Raw genomic sequence first — 17,017 nt, forward strand, 5'->3', positions numbered from 1 at the left:
TTAGGATAAAAGTGTGTGCAGGTGCACCCACTTCCACCTAAGACAAGGTATCAAGGCCTAGATTGCTCAACCTGTGGGGATTTTGCAAAACAGCGTACAAGCCAGAAGGACCAGCCATGTATTTAGTACATGAGTGCAGTTTGTAGTCACTCAGCCTAATTTGCTCCCTCCAACCCAATCATGATGGAAACCAGTGCATGAAAAGGCAAAGCCTTTCATCACAGGCCCCGCAGTCCTACACTTGACCAAACAGGCCAATCTTTATAAGTTATGGCCACATGAGTATATGTGTGAGCTCCATAGTGGCCTTGCCAGGCCACCAGGAACATATAATTGTACCACCCTTGGTCTGTTTGGGGGATACTCTTCCCTGTATGCCTCCCTAGCACAGGTCTCGCTGAGGAGTCTGAACAGAGAGCTGAAATGCTCCCAGGTGAAGGGGGTCCCTGGAGACAATAACTGTTGGCTCCTGACGATGCTGCTTTACTAGTTAAGTACAGGGCTAAAAGCTTGCATGAGCCATTGTTAAGCTCAGGTATGCTCTGCAGTATAACAATTACGTTTCATTAGTTAAGAAAAGAAGATAGACTCATAGCCGCTACGCTTTCATTCCTGAGGTCAGGTGGTATAAGTGACATGAAAGTGAGATACAAGAGAAGGGGTGTCCGCTCTCTGCGGTAACTACAAGGATAATGGCCTGCACGTTTACTTCTACTTCATTGAGTGCAGGATGGGGCTTGCGGCCACTCTGGGAAGGGACAGTATATAGAATCCTATTGCCTTTGCTGTAGTGCATAAGAAAAGGGATGCCCTATTACCGCCATTATTTTTTCAAGCTTGTGGACCCTCAGATTGTCCCAGTACCACATGAGGGTGTCGGGAAAGGAAGAGGCGCTTTTTAGCCTTCAGCGAGGTAGTGGCCCTGTCCACCCCACAACAAGAAGGCCACTGATCAGTCTGGCTCCCCTCCAACCTGTGTGACCAATGTCTGCTAGTCCAGGATAACCAGGTTGCTGAGAAAAATACATTTTTGGTTTCTGGTTAAAGGTACAAGAGACCAAGAGCGATGTGCCTTGTCAAGGCAGCTCAAGGTTTCATGCAGTTATCAAATCACTTGGTAGGCAGCAACTTCCTGGGCAGGGAGGTGACAGAATACTTCTCTCGGCTAGCAGTGCCCTGCAACTTGAGAAAAAGCACTGACAATAAAGAACCAGCAGGCTCATATACTATTAGACCTGCTCTAACCAGTCACTAATTTCCCACTACATTCTGCATGATGTACTGCATCTAGGCAGGTCACTTTACCCTTCAGTCCAAACTGCGGCCTGACAAAATCCTACTGCCTGCAAAACTGTCATCTGAGGAATGCACTGCAACGTCTGTTTTTTGGAGTTTGCTCCTAAAAGCAAAGTTGCTTGAGTAAATCTATGTCACTTGTGACTGGTGCCCCAAACTGTACTGCAAGTGCGGGTCTACAGAAGACTCAGAAAACAATATATTTGAAAACATAGGGCCTCCATAACATACTGCAGCACTAAAACTCACCTTAAAAGGCGCTGCCTTCCACGATTTAATGAGAGGAAAAATAAAAAATAGTGAAAATAATTAATATGTGTGTGTGTGAAAATTGCAGCTGTGGGCGCAAACACCCTGATCTCCCCAGTACTTTTAAGACCTTCGGCGTTTTATGTACCCCTCTACCAGGGAGAAGTTGCCCCACATTCCTCTTTCAAAACACAAATATCCTCACACCAAAACTCACTTGAAATTGTAAAATAACTGCAAATTGTCCTTTAAAAAGGTAAATAATTATAGAAAAAATATTCGCAAAATAGTACGTTCTCAAAGGTGATCCATAAGCATTTACACCGTTTTTATACGACTGAGTTAAATCACCAAATTGAGGAATGCAATAAACTGCTAGGCTTTTCTTCTAACAAAGCTGTTCTCGGGTTGGGGGTTCTGAAACCCAGGACACTGGCGGAAAGATAACGGTGATTTTATGTATATTTACTGTTTTCCACTTTCTCTCTATTAAGTGGAATAATAGTCTAAGATTTATCTGCAAAAAGACGGAGACGCAATAATATTATGAAAGTGTTTCTCTACCAACTTTTTTAACGGTTGCTGATATTACAGATGAAATATCACCCAGAAAAAAAAATCAATACGAGTAAAACATGTAATTCAGGGTTAGAACCATCTGGAAATGATATATAGCAATGCAATCTTAGTTTAAGGCATATGCAAACTGTGATGCTTCGTAAGAAGGGTAACATCCAAAAGGGCTCAGACGTGCAACCGATTCGAAAAACGAAAGTTTAGGCGTAGCAAAATTGAACAAGGTTGTATTAAATGAATCATTAAATAAGAAGAAATATTATGCATGAGTGAAAGTAAAAAAGAAAAAAAAAAAAGCATCGTCGTTTTTGTTTGACTTTACCATTTTACGACGCATTAGTACTTCAAACCAATGGTAACTACCTAGGCAAACTAAGCGCTAGCACTAATAAACCTACACCTAACAGCAAGAATACTGGAGAAAAAACGGTGTTATTCCCCATTATAAACCACATTGTCAATAGGGAGCAAATATTCCCTGCACGCCAATTGCTTTGAGTAGGCGAAAAGAGGGGGGGGGGGATTTTGCGCGTGCCATTTACACCTCCATGTAGAATATCTGAGAATAACAAGCGACGAATGCTATCGCTGTGAGCGTCTTTTGCAAAGGAAATTGTTCCATGTAGGACCTGGTGGAGCCTTCTTTGCAAACACCTGTGTGTAATTTACACCCAATCTTTGGAAGCTGCGGGTGGAAAAAAACGACCACGAATTACAATAGAGCTGCAATTCTGCGCTAGCTTCTTTATCTAAATGACCACGTTAGTGTGAACGTTTCTTATTAAAAATTCCTGTGAAATGACCAGTGTTTTTATTCTCCAGCCCAACATCTAAATTGTCACAAATCCGCATCATATTACAGGCTGGCAATAGTTTCTGTAAGGAAGATATAAGAAAACGCGTTTACCTGCCATCCCTCTGTGCTGCCCCGCCATCTGTCACCGTCTTGACAAATATTCCCAGCTTTTCAAGGCCCGCGTCTGCGCCAACTCCCATTCCAATAATGCTGATGCCAAGGCCGTCGTCATCTGAAAATGGTGATAACAGAAATGAAAGGAATTAAAAGAATGTACAGACTGACCCGACGTCAACTCAAGGCCGAATACTTCAACCAGCGTCCGAAGAAAACAGAGAAAACAGAGAACTAATGCTTACTGATAGAAGGGGAGGCCTTCTTTAGAGAGTGCGAATTATGTCAACTTTACTTAAGATTCCTGAGATTTCTGCTGATTATTTTCCTCTTCTAACGGTTTATATGAATGTGATTTCTTCTTTTATAGTGTAGCCAAGCAATCCCTGATTACTATGAAGAAAAGGCCGTGGGATTGCTGTGTTTGTCAAAGAAGAACTATGAAGATTATTGGTTTCCATAAAAAGAAAACTCCGCTCTTATTCTGATTTATTTATTCTTAATTAGCGTTTTTGTAGATGGATTGTAATTGGTGAGTTTGTAGTGGAAGAGTAGGAGGTTGCAGTACTAAATTGTAAAAAAAAAGAATATATATATATTTATATGTGCCGGGGCTCTTGTCAGGAAACTACTACAGCTGGCATCACCCATAGGGGAACATCTGGAACAACGACTCTGGAACCACCACATCGTTGTTAACGCCAGCAGAACCACGCTTGCGTTAACAACAACTCCCTTTTTCTCTGCCTTAACCAGCATGCGCTGAACAAGGCACATGCGTGGTTAAGGCAGAGAAAAAGGGAGTCACCATTGGGAGAGGACGCAGTCAGGTCAGTGGGGCTGGGGCAGGGTTGGGGTGGTTTTTAATGGTGGGGGGATTGATTAAAGGCTTGGGGTGGGGGGAGGTCGGGGTAGCTTGTTTTTTTAGGGGTGGGGTGGGGGGATCAGGGTAGTACTGGTTTTTAGGGGTGGAGGGATCAGGGCAGTTCTGTTTTTAGGGGCGGGGTTGGGGTAGTTTTGTTTTGGGGGTGGGGGTTGGGGTACTTTTGTTTTTAGGGGTGGGGTTTGGGGAATCAGGGTAGTTTGTTTTTTGAGGGCAGGGGGATCGGGGCAGTTCCGTTTTTAGGGGGGGTCAGGGTAGTTTGTTTTTTGGGGGTGAGGGTGGGTGATCAGGGTAGTTTGGTTTTTAGGATTGGGGGTTGTTGGTTTTTGGCGGTGGGGTGTCAGGGTAGTTTTTTTTTTTTGGTGGTCGGGGTAGTTTGTTGTTTGGAGTGGGGATGTGGGAATCGGGGTAGTTTCGTTTTTTGGGGGGTAGGTAGTTTGGTTTTTGGGGGTAAGGAGGTCGCTGGTTTTTGGGGCTAGGGTTGGGGGTGTCAGGGTAACTTTGTTTTTAGGGGCCGAGTAGTTTTATTTTTGGGGGTGGGGTCGGTTGTTTTTAGGGCGGATGGGGGTTGGGGTAGGTTTTAGGGCTCAGGGTGGGTGGGGGTATCAGGGTAGTTTTAGGGGCAGGTGGGGTAGTTTTATTTTTAGGGCGTGTTGGGGGGGTCGGGTAGTTGTATTTTTAGGGCGAGTGGGGGGCTGGCATACAAAAATCATGCATACCGTTCGACACATGCCTTTACAACAAAAAAATCATTGTAAAGGCATGCGTGGTAAAGGCATTTGTGAAAACAACGTGGTCGTTGTTCTGACCGCGTAGTTCAGGCATGTGTGATTGGTGCATGTGTTACTCCATCATACATTCCCACCGATAGCCTTTGTCAGCACTACTAATGACAATTCAGAATTTGTATACATTAAAAATGACTAATCACATCCAACCAAGCTATTCTTACAGCTTTGGGAGGCAAGTATTTGTCATCTCTAATGTATATAGCAATATTAAACAAATGTTGTTGTGTTCATTACAAAATTAGACAAGCAGCGCTGTGTGGCTGGCTGTCATAAATCCCAGTGGTGATGATTAAGTGCTGGTGCTGAGCACCGGAAACCACCGGCTCAAATTAAGCACTGGCAGGAAGGTTTAAAGGATAAGTTGGCAGTAAAGAAAAAGCATGTCATGGACAGTCTAAAAGTAAATTTGCTAGAAAAATGGTAGCATTAGGAGGTAATTTGCAAACTGGGGAAGGGTTGCTAATTATCTTACCCCTGCGGTGGAGAGCTCCAGAGAAGAGGAATGGTTCTGGAGAAGGACTTGACCCAATGCCAGGAAGGTCCTGATTTTTTTAACCCAGTTAAAGTACAACTTTACTTCAGATGTTGCTCATAGTGCCTGAAACACTCACAGTGGAAAAGAGATAGTTTGGTTGTGGTTGGCAGAGAGTTTGGTGTCTCAGACAGACAAAATTATATTTAATTCCAGCCTCCATGTGAAACAAGTGCAGACCGCTCAGCACTGGGAAAATGTGAATGAAGTTTTCTGCCATAGGCATAAGTCTTACAGCTTTATATGTGATGGTTCTTGGAACAGCCAGCTCTGGGGAAAGTGTTGTATGCCTGGTGGGGTTGTGGATATGCCATTATAGAAATTGGGCTACTGGTTGATGGGGGTGAAATCCTACTCAAGCAGTAAGCACAATCCTTGTCAGGGTAAAGTCACAAGCAAATCCCAGATAAACCAGTTCTCACCCGCTGGAAGTTTGGAACGGAGCAGCCAGGTTTAAATTAGAGACAATGTGCAAAGTATATGTGCAACATTTGAAATAGTAACAAAGTCAAAACACAACATAATAAAAATACCACATTAATTTAGAAAAATAGAGTAAAATGTAATAAATACTTGTTAGAAAGGGGGTCTTTTGTTGGCAGTCAGGTTGCTACCTGTGCAAGCAGGTACCCTCACTCTAGTCAGGGTTGAGGAGAAACACACCCGGTTAATCTTCGCTCACTCCCTTGGTAGCTTAGCATGAGCAGAAAGGCTTAACCCAGAGGCAATGTGTAAAGTATTTCTACCAGCACACACAGTTATACAGGGAAAACACTAAAAAATGGACACCACACCAGTTTGGAAAAATAACCAATATGTATCTAAATCAAACAAGACCAAAATGACAAAAATCCAACATACACAAGCAAAGTTATGAATTTTTAAAGATTAAACTTCAATGTAGCACTTAGAAACACAAGTGCTTCAATTTGGTGATATCACAGCATCGTGATGGAGTCGTTCCCAACAATCTGGCGCTAATAGCGTCAGTCACGGAGTCACACGGACCCCCAGGTACAGTAACTTATGTAAATGAGGAAACAAGCTGATGCACAGAGTTGGGGATTGAGGTGTGGTTGGATCCGGTGTGGCGTAGGTTCTGGTGTTGCGGAGCAAAAGCATTGGTGCAAGGCATCGGGTTCTTGCTTCGGGGCTGCGGAGGTGAGGAGGTGTCAATGCGAAGTGTTGGATCCGTGCACTTCCGGTGGGCTCAATATCTGGCGATTACGGTGTGGTGCAGCGAAGTTAGGTGTGACGGACATTGGTGACACGGCATTTCGGGGCTCATGGAGTCACTGACTTCGGTGAGGCTGCTGCGGCATCTGGCCTGCGGGGTCGTCGCACTCCAGCGAGGACCACGGCTTCAGTTGCAGGCTGAGTCGCGGAATCTGGCAGCGGCATCGGACGACTTCGGACTGAAGTCGGTGCACATGTTTCTTCTTGGCTTTCCACCAGCTTCTCCTTTCATGGGCCCAGGGACTGGATTAGGCACCACTTGGCAGGGTAGGAGTCTCAGCAGAGTCCAGGTGCTGGTAGAGGAAGTCTTTGATGGCCCTAAGACATCAGAACAGGGGGCAAGCTCAGTCCAAGCCCTTGGAGATACCTCTCAAGCAGGAATATACCACAAAGTCCAGTATTTGTCTCCCCAGGTAAAAGCAGCAACTACAGGATAGCCCAACAAAGCACATTCACAGGCCGGGGCAGCACTTCTCCTTCAGCTCTTCTCCTGGCAGAGGTTCCTCTTGAATCCCTGAAGTGAGTCTGGGGTTTTGGGTCCAGTACTTAAACCTCTTTCTGCCTTTGAAGTTGCCCAACTTCAAAGAAAAGTCTCTGTTGTTTACAGGATCCTGCCTTGCCCAGGCATGGCTCCAGACACACACCAGGTGTACGTGACCACTCCTCCCTCCAGTCTGGCCCAGATGGCCCATCAGAATATGCAGGTTACACCCCAGCACCGTTTGTGCCACTGTCTAGTGGAGATGCACAATCAGCCCAACTGTCAGTCTGACCCAGACAAGAAATCCACAAGCAGGCAGAGTCACAGAATGGTTTAAGCAAGAAAATGCCCACTTTCTAAGCATTTTCAAACTAACAATCTTAAAACCACCTTCACTAAAAGATGCATTTTTAGATTGTGAGTTCGGAGACCCCAATCTTTATATTTCTATCCCCTCTCCAAGGGAAACTGCACTTTAAGGATATTTAAAGGCAGCCCGCATGTTAACCTGCGAGAGAGATAGGCCTTGCAACAGTGAAAACCGAATTTGGCAGTATTTCACTGTTAGGACATGTAAAAAAACACAGGTACATGTCCTACCTTTAACATACACTGCACTGTGAGTGCACTTGCCAAGTCGAATTGGCAATTTAAAAACTGCACACAAAGACACTGCAGTGGAAGGACTGAGCCATGTTTACAGGGCTACTCATGGGGGTGGCACAATCAGTGCTGCAGCCCCCTTAGTAGCATTTGATTTACAGGCTGAGCACATCTGCTGTACTTTCCTAGGGACTTACTAGTACATCAAATATACCAATTATAGAAAAGCCAATTACACATACAATTTCACATAGGGAGCACTTGCACTTTAGCACTGGCCAGCAGTGGTAAAGTGCCCAGAGTAATAAAAACAGCAAAAGCAGAGTCCCGCACACAGCAACAACCTGGGAAGTAGAGGCAAAGAGTTAGGGGAGACCACGCCAAGGATGCTAGGTCTGACATGTGTCCCCCCAGCTGAAAGTGGAAAGAACTAACCACCCTCCTGGGAGTTCTCTTCACTAAGGCGTAAGAACCTGGACAGACCACCAGCATTGGCGTGTTCTGTGCCAGGACGGTGTTCCACCGTAAAGTCCATCCCCTGTAGGGAAATGGACCACCTCAACAGTTTTGGATTTTCACCCCTCATCTGCATTAACCATCTAAGGAGCCTGTGATAGGTCTGAACCCGGGAGTGAGTCCCAAACAAGTAGGATCTTAGCTTCTTCAGCGCCCAGACCGCAGCAAAAGCTTCACGCTCAATTGCACTCCACCTGCATTTCCGGGGAAGTAACCTCCTACTGATGACGGCTGCAGGTTGATCTAAGCCCTCTTCATTTAGCTGTGACAACACTGCTCCTACACCAAGCTCTGAAGCATCAGTCTGCACAACAAGTTCTTGAGAGAAGTCAGATGCCTATAGCACAGGTGCCGTGCACATGGCTGCCTTCAGGGCATCAAAAGCTGTCTGGCAAGACTCAGTCCCGATCACTTTCTTTGGTTGCTTCTTGGAAGTCAACTCTGTTAAGGGACCAACAATGGTGCCATACCCCTTAACAAACCTCCTATTGTAACCTGTGAAATGAGGCTGAAAAAGGCTCTCAAATCAGTCTGGGTCTTGGGGGGCTCCCAAGCTAGAATAGTGTCAATCTCAGGTTGTAGGGGTGCAGCCTGGCCACTCCCCACCTGGTGTTCTAAGTACACTACACAGCCCTGCCCTAGTTGGCACTTGCTAGCTTTCATAGTGAGGACTGCTTTCTGCAGGGCCTCTAACACTTTACAGAGGTGCTGCAAGTGTACGCCCCAAGTAGAGCTGAACACAGAAATGGCATTCAGGTAGGCTGCACTGAAATCATACAGTCCACCCAACACCTGGCTAACCAGCCTCTGAAAAGTGGCAGGGACATTTTTTCATCCCAAAGGGCATCACCCTAAACTGGTGTTGCCCATCTGGGGTAGAAAATGCAGACCTCTCCTTATCCCCCTCAGTCAGAGCAATTGCTCAATATCCAGAGGTCAGATCAAAAGTACTTCGATATTTGGAAACCCCTAACGGATCAATTAGCTCATGAGCTTAGGGCATGGCGTTTGCGTCAGTCTTCGTGACCACAATGAGTCCCTGGTAATCCACACAGAACCTGAGTTTGGGAGTGGCAGCAGGAGTAGCAGCTTTTTGGACCAAGACCACAGGACTGGCCCAATGGCTACTGGAAAACTCAAACATTTTGGATACTTCATCCTTAATGCTGGCCCTAACCTTGTCAGTCACCCTGTAAAATTTGTTTCACAGGTGAACTGTCCCCAGTGTCCACAACATGTATGCACAAGTGTGTGACCCCTGGGATCAAGGAAAAGAGAGAGGCAAACTGTCCCAACACTTGGCGACAGACCCTCTGTTGTTCTAGATTCAGTGAGGGGGAGAGGGTCACACCCTCTGCTGAACAAACTTTCTCTTTGGCAGACAGGAGGGCAGGAAGCGGTTCACTCTCTTCCACCCCATCATCTGTTGCCAAGAGCATAGTCACTTCTGTCCTCTCAAAGTGGGGCTTGAGGCAGTTCACGTTGAGGACCCTCAAAGGGTTCCTAGGAGCCGCAAGTTCACCAGATAGGTGACATCACTCTTGAGCTCCACCACCTCAAAAGGCCCAGTCCACTTATCCTGGCGAGAGCGAGCATCCACTGAGGCCATCACCCACACTTTTTGTCCAGGATGAAACTCAACCAGAGTGGCATTCTGGTTATACCACCATTTCATATCTTCCTGGCTTGCTTCCAAGTTCTCTTGAGCGAGCTTCCTGAAGCGGGCAGTCTGGTTCCTAAAAACCAGCATGTAACTGAATAAATCCTGGGGGGCTTACTGGAGGCCTTCTCCAAGCCTTCCCTAACCAGACTCAAGGTTCTCCTCACAGGGTGGCCACACAACAACTCAAAAGGGCTAAATCCAAGGCTCTTTTGTGGCATCTCCCCATAGGCGAACAGAAGGCATGGCAAGAGGACGTCCCACTTACGCATCAAGGGCTCTGACAGGCCCATAATCATGCCCTTCAAGGTGAGGTTAAATCTCTCAACCAGACCGTTTCCTTGGGGATGGTAAGGAGTGGTAAACTTGTAGGTTACCCCACACTCCTTCCATAGAGACTTCATATATTTAAATATGAAGTTGGCACCCCTGTCAGATACCACCTCCTTGGGGAACCCCATGCAGTAAAACCCCCCATCAATGTACGTCCCACCGCATGGGCTGTGATTGACTTCAGAGGTATAGCTTCTGGGTACCTGGTGGCATGGTCCACCAAGATCAGGATAAACCTGTTGCCCATGGCTTTCTTGTGATACAGAGGCCCCACAATGTCAATACCAACCCTTTCAAAGGGGGTGCTGACAACAGGAAAGGGTTGGAGGGGTGCCTTACATTTCCCCACACTCTTACCACTTGCCTGATAAGATTGGCAAGACCTACGGTGAGCATCAAAGTGCCTGTGCATTTGGGGTCAGTGTAAGTAGGAGACAAGCCATTCCAAAGGTCTTGTCCTGCCCCAAATGTCCAGCTAAAGGCACATCATGAGCTAGACCTAGTAGGAAGGTTCTGAAGCACTAGGCTACCATCAGCACACAGGCTGTCCCAGGTTCAGCAACCTTAAGCTCGCTATATAGAAGGCCATCCTCCCAATAAATTAAGTGTGAACCAGACTCCTTGCCAGACACCTGGTCTGCAGCCTGCTGTTGCAAACCTTCTAGGGTAGGGCATGCTTTCTGTACCCCACAGAGTGCTTCCTTGGTGGGACCCCTTACTGCTGCCACTGAGTCAGCTCGGGCACCTGCCCCAGTTCAGCCACCTATTCCCTTGTTCAGCCTCCTTCCAGACCGTGGGAACTTCTGGGGCGGGTTTCCTGTGCCCCTTGCCCTTCCTCCTTCTAACAGTCACCTGGGCCACTCTTTCAGGCTCCAGGGCCTCCTGATCACTCTGACGGGCTGCCATGAACCAGGTGGACACACACACCCACCCAGGCAACCCCAGAATCTCCAAGTGAGACCTGTGTTCCACCTCCTTCCAAGGGGAATACTCCAGGTAATTGGCAAGCAGACAATCTACAGGCACGGTTGGACTCACAGCTGCTCTCAAGGCAGCTGAGCCCCCACCCATTCAAAGGGAACCTGTGCTACTTTGCACAGGTGCTCTGAGTTGTCTACCGCAACTACTTGGTGAATTGCATGGGGAACTACCTGCCTCTCAGACACCAGGTGACTTCTCACAGTAGTCACACTTGCTCCTGTGTCTTTCTGAGCCTCCACCATCTGTCCATTGATGGTCACCCACTGCCTGTATTTCTTAGTCTTTTCAGGCACAAGGGTCCTCTGGACCATCTTACTGTCCCCAAGGGAGACAAGGGTCATCTCAGCCGGCTCCCACCGACATTGAATCAACTCCTCCCGAAGCACTACACTGGCCAAACCCTTGACTGAGCACCAGTGGGTGCCGGTGTCTACTTGGGACATTTGAGATCCCCCCCTCACATGACCTACCTGGTCACATGCATAACAATTGCGGGGACGCCTATCTGCAGGTTTCCCTGTAGCGATCCATGGATTCTTTTCACTGAGGGGCTGGGAATCCTTACCCTGGGAAATAGGTTGGGGCCCTTTAGAGAACTCCCCCTGTTTGCCCTTACTCCCTCACTTCTTCTGAAGGGGACCCTGCCCACCCTTGGCATGGTCTCTCCCTTACCCCTTTTGGACCCTGGTGCTCTCCTAACGATCTGCTTCCTGCACAAGCTTCCTGGGGTATATCAGCTCTGGAAAACAAAGACTGTACAAGTGCTCCCAAGCAATTAAGTTGTAAAGCCCCTCAGAAGTTGTTACCTTACTGCCCTTCACCCAACCTTCCAGTGCCCTCCAAAAAGAGTCCACACATTCAAACCATGTTTGGGATTCCTTCTTTTTGTAGGACCTAAACCTGTCCTTATACTGCTCTGGGGCGAGACCATACCTTGTGAGTAGTGCGTCCTTCATTATGGTGTAGGTGAGTCCCTGAGGATCCTCTAAGGATGTCAAGGTATCCCTCAGTTCCGCCTCAAAGTGGTTCCACAGACCCACCCCTTCAGGGACCATGTGTATGTGGAGAGCAGACCCATACCCTTTGAACCACAAGTATATGTCATCCTCCCTCTTGTAATCTTTAACTAGGTCTTCGGGAATGCGCACCCTCCTCTCAGGCTGCACTGAGGTACTGCTGCCACCATCTCTCCAAGACTGGCTTCGCTGATCTAGTTCCCTTAAACTAAGCTCATGAGCCAGCAGTATCTTCTCCTTAATGGCAAGCCTCCTCTCCTCTATCTCTATTTTGAGCTTCTCCAACACAAATTGGTGCACTCTCTCTGCCTGTCTGTCCTGCAACTCTTCAGGAGTCAAACCCTCAGAGGCATCTCTACTATGCCCTCATGACTGTCTTGCACGTCCTCACCCTCAATCTCTTCCTCTGTGTGCCCCTCAACCTCCTTGGCTGTCACCCAGGCCCTCAGTGCCTTTTGCAGCTCTCCTTTCCTGGCGGAGCTCCTAATGGGACAGGCAAGATCCTTACCGAACTGTTTCAGTTGGGCAACTGTATAGCTCTCCAGCTTCTCCTACTCAAAAACAGCTCCAGCTGTTGCATCTCCAGATTCAATCAATCAATCAATCAGGGGATTTGTATAGCGTGGCTAATCACCCTTGAGGGTCACTAGGCGCTGGGGGAAGGAAGAGGGGTGGAAGGATCAGTCGAAGAGCCAGGTCTTGAGGTCCTTCCTGAACTGAGACAGGGTGGAGGATTGCCTGAGGTGGATGGGGAGGGTGTTCCAGGTCTTGGCAGCGATGAGGGAGAAGGATCTTCCTCCGGCTGTTGTTTTCTGGATGCGGAGGGACCTTGGTGAGGGCCTGGTGGGCGGACCAGAGCTGTCTGGCAGGAGTGTAGAAGGAGAGTCTATGGTTGAGGTAGGATGGTCCCGCGTTGTGTAGGGCCTTGTAGGCCTGGGTCAAGAGCTTAAAGGTGACTCTCTTGTCGATAGGCAAACAGTGTAGGTCTCTTAGGAGGGCGGAGGTGTGGCTGTGTCGTGGGGCGTTCTTGATGAGCCAGGCAGAGGTGTTTTGGATGCGTTGTAGTCTTCTCCGGGTCTTGGCGGTGGTTCCGGCATAGAGAGCATTGCCGTAGTCGAGTCGGCTGCTGACAAGGGTATGGGTGACTGTCCTTCTGGTTTTGGTGGGGATCCATTTGTAGATCTTTCAGAGAATGCGCAGGGTGTGGAAGCAGCCCGATGAGAGAGTGCTCACCTGTCTGTCCATTGAGAGCGATGAGTCTAAGATGACGCTGAGGTTGCAGGCGTGGTCGGTGGGGGCATTTCCGAGTGTGGAGGGCGACAAGGAGTCATTCCAGGCAGAGGGTGCAGAGCCGAGGATGAGGACTTCTGTTTTGTCCGAATTCAGATTGAGGCAACTATCTTTCATTCAGACGCCAACTGCTTTCCTTCCTTCGTGGAAATTATTTTTGGCAGTGGTCGGGTTATTGGTGAGGGAGACTCTCAGTTGGGTGTCGTCGGCGTAGGACACAATATTGAGTGCGTGGCTTCTGACAATGGTGGCTAGATTGAGACATTATGGCAAGTCAAAAGTGCAACGTTCCAAGGCAGAACAAAGAGTTTCAAGTGGGAAGTTCAAAAGTAAAAAATGGAAGCATATGAAGTCCAAGAAGAGAAAATGAAAAAACAAACTCACAAAACAAGTGGTATGTGGTTGTGTAATGGTCTGCACTGAAAACAGTAGTGTACACTTAATATCTGTATGTCAAGTACAGATACAAGATCAATCCAACCGCTGCCACCAATGTTAAAAATGGGGTCTTTGGTTGGCAGTCAGGTTGCCCCCAGTGCAAACAAGGAGGTAGAGTAGAAACACACCCGGTTAACCCCCGCTCACTCCCTTGATAGCTTGGCATGAGCAGAAAGGCTTAACTTAAAGGCAATGTTTACAGTATTTGTACCGACACACACAGTAATACAGGGAAAACACTACAAAATGTACATCACACCACTTTAGAAGAATAACCAATATTTATCTAAATCAAACAAGACCAAAACAACAAACATCCAACATACACAAGCAAAGTTCTGAATTTCTAAAGATTAAACTTCAATGTAGCACTTAGAAACACATGCGCTTCGATTTGGTGATATCACAGCATTGTGACGGATTCTTTCCCAACAATCCAGCACTAATGGTGCAGGTCACAGAGTCACACGGGCCCCCAGGTACAGTGCCTTTTGTAATTGAGGAAAGAAGCAGGTGCACGGAGTCGGGGATGGAGGCATCGCTGGATCTGGTGCAGCATCGGGTTCGGTGCTGTGGAGCGAAGGAGTGGGGACGTCAGTGCGAGGCGTTGGGTCCTTGCTGTGGAGGTGAGACGGCATGAGTGCGAAGCGTTGGATCCGCGTGCTTCCGACGGGGTTGATATCAGGCGGGTACGTCATGGTACGGCAAAGTCGGGTGTCACGGATGTCGGTGACACAGCACTTTGGGACTTACGGAGTGCCAGACTTCAGCGAGGCTGCTGCGGTGTCAGGCCTGTGGCATCATCGCACTCCAGTGAGAACAACAGCTTCAGTTGCAGGCGGCAGTGCAGAATCAGGCAGCGGCGTCAGTGTGGAGTCGTCCGAAGTCGGTGCACTTGGTTCTTCTTGGTTTTCCAACAGCTTCTCTTTTCAAGGGCCCAGGGACTGGATTAGGCACCACTTGGCAGGGTATGAGTCTCAGCGGAGAGTCCAGGTGCTGATAGAGGAAGTCTTTGATGGCCCTAAGACTTCAGAACAGGGGGCAAGTTCAGTTCAAGCCCTTGGAGATACCTCTCAATGAGGAATATATCTCAAAGTCCAGTCTTTGTTCCTTTCGCAGGCAGAAGCAGCAACTGCAGGATAGCCCAACAAGGCACAGTCACGGGTAGGGGCAGCACTTCTCCTTCAGCCCTTCTCCTGGCAGAGGTTCCTCTTGAATCCTTGAAGTGATCTGAAGTCTGGGGTATTAAGTCCAAATCTTATACCCCTTTCTGCCTTTGAAGTTGCCCAACTTCAAAGAAAAGTCTATGTTGTTTACAGGATCCTGCCTTGCCCAGGCATGGCTCCAGGCACACACCAGGGGGTTGGAGACTGCTTTGTATGAGGGCAGGCAAAGACATTTCAGGTGTAAGGGACCACTCCTCCATCCAGCCTAGCCCAGATAACCCATCAGGATATGCAGGTTATACCCCAGCGCCCTTTGTGTCACTGATAGTAGAGACACAAAAACAGCCCAACTGTCCGTCTGACTTAGACAAGGTATCCACAAACAGAGGGAGTCACGGAATGGTTTAAGGAAGAAAATGCCCACTTTCTAAAAGTGGCATTTTCAAACTAAAAATCTTCACTAAACGATGTATTTTTTAATTGTGAGTTCAGAGACTCTAAACTCCTTATGTTTATTTGCACTCCAAGGGAAACTGCACTTTAAGGATATTTAAAGGCAGCCCCCATGTTAACCTATTAGAAAGACAGGCCTTGCAACAGTGAAAAACAAATTTGGCAGTATTTCCCTTTTAGGACATGTAAAAACACACAGGTACATGTCCTACTTTTAACATACACTGCACCCTGCCCCTGGGGCTACCTAGGGCCTACCTTAAGGGTGCCTTACATGTATAAAAAGGGGAGGTTTAGGCTTGGCAAGCGAGTGCACTTGCCAAGTCGAATTGGCAGTTTAAAAACTGCACATACAGACACTGCAGTGGCAGGTCTGAGCCACATTTACAGGGCTACTCATGTTGGTGGCACAATCAGTGCTGCAGGCCCACTAGTAGCATTTGCAGGCCTTGGCCACCTCTAGTGCACTTTCCTAGGGACTTACTAGTGAATCAAATATGCCAATTATGAAAAAGCCAATTACACATAGAATTTCACATAGGGAGCACTTGCCCTTTAGCATAGACATCAGTGGTAAAGTGCCCAGAGTAAGAAAAACAGCAAAAACAGAGTCCAGCACACAGGAACAAGCTGGGAAGTAGAGGCAAAAAGTTAGGGGAGATCACACCAAGGATGCCAGGTCTAACAATAACTTAAGACCAAATTTCCAAAAATGCAATCAGTTAATTCAGAGATATGTAACTTTAGAGTTTTATGTGAAAATAGCGCTCAAATCATAAAACTCCCACTGTGGTTATCTGGTCGTAAGGACTGGGACAAAGTCACAAGTTCAGGCCGACCGCGATGAACTGTGGTCCAGCTACAAGGACCCAGTTAGACCCGCTGAACAAGAGTACCTCAAATCCTGGTTGCAAATAGATGTGGAGTCCCATGACAAGGATGCGTCGCACGGCAGAGGCGATGCGAGGTCCAGACGAGGAGATACTCAAGCAGCAGTAATTCTGGGGAGCTGTAAAGTGCTATGTGATGTCCTTGCGTGGAGATGCATCATGGGGGTTCTGGCAGGCTGTGTTGGGAAAGGTGGTGTCCTTGTGTGGAGATGCATTGTACAGCAGCAGTTCCAATGAGCTGTGATAGGTGATGAGAATGCCACACAGCAGAGGTTTTGCATCAGTTTCAAGGATGATGCGTTGAGCAACAGAGGCGATGTGCCAGTTCTGCGAGAGATGCACTGCTGAGGAGATGAATCGGTTCTGCCGAATCCACAGATGGGCTGGCAGAGCACCTACACACCCACTGTCAATGGTCCAGGAATGGGTTGACACCTCTTGCGAGGGCAGGACTTGCAGATGGCAGAGTCTGCGTGCTATGTTCAAGGTGATTGGAAGCCTGTTCTGTCTCTGAAGCTTCTGATCAGGAGGCCAGACAATTAGCCCTTGGAGTCCCTTTGGGGTTCTGGGCTTAAATGTGCAGGTCTGATCTTTCCCACCCACACAAGAAGGCCATAGGTCAACATAGCAGGGCAGCCGTCCTTCTGGCCAGCAATGTAGCAGAGTGGCAGTCCTTTCACCAGCAAGCAGTCCTTCTTCCTAGCAGGGTCCAGAAGT

General features: G+C 47.8%; 1 protein-coding gene across 4 annotated transcripts in view; it reads right to left on the reverse strand.

The window, feature by feature from the left end:
* PPP1R9A (protein phosphatase 1 regulatory subunit 9A) overlaps positions 1 to 17,017 on the reverse strand; it is a 718,476-nt gene that overhangs the window by 398,410 nt on the left and 303,049 nt on the right. For all 4 annotated transcript variants that reach the window (XM_069211751.1, XM_069211753.1, XM_069211750.1 and 1 more), the window contains exon 4: positions 3,029 to 3,149. In XM_069211751.1, coding sequence (XP_069067852.1) covers positions 3,029 to 3,149 — 121 coding nt within the window. The remainder of the gene's footprint in view (positions 1 to 3,028; positions 3,150 to 17,017) is intronic.

Source organism: Pleurodeles waltl, chromosome 10 (assembly GCF_031143425.1).
Source record: "Pleurodeles waltl isolate 20211129_DDA chromosome 10, aPleWal1.hap1.20221129, whole genome shotgun sequence".
NCBI classification, from domain to species: domain Eukaryota; kingdom Metazoa; phylum Chordata; class Amphibia; order Caudata; family Salamandridae; genus Pleurodeles; species Pleurodeles waltl.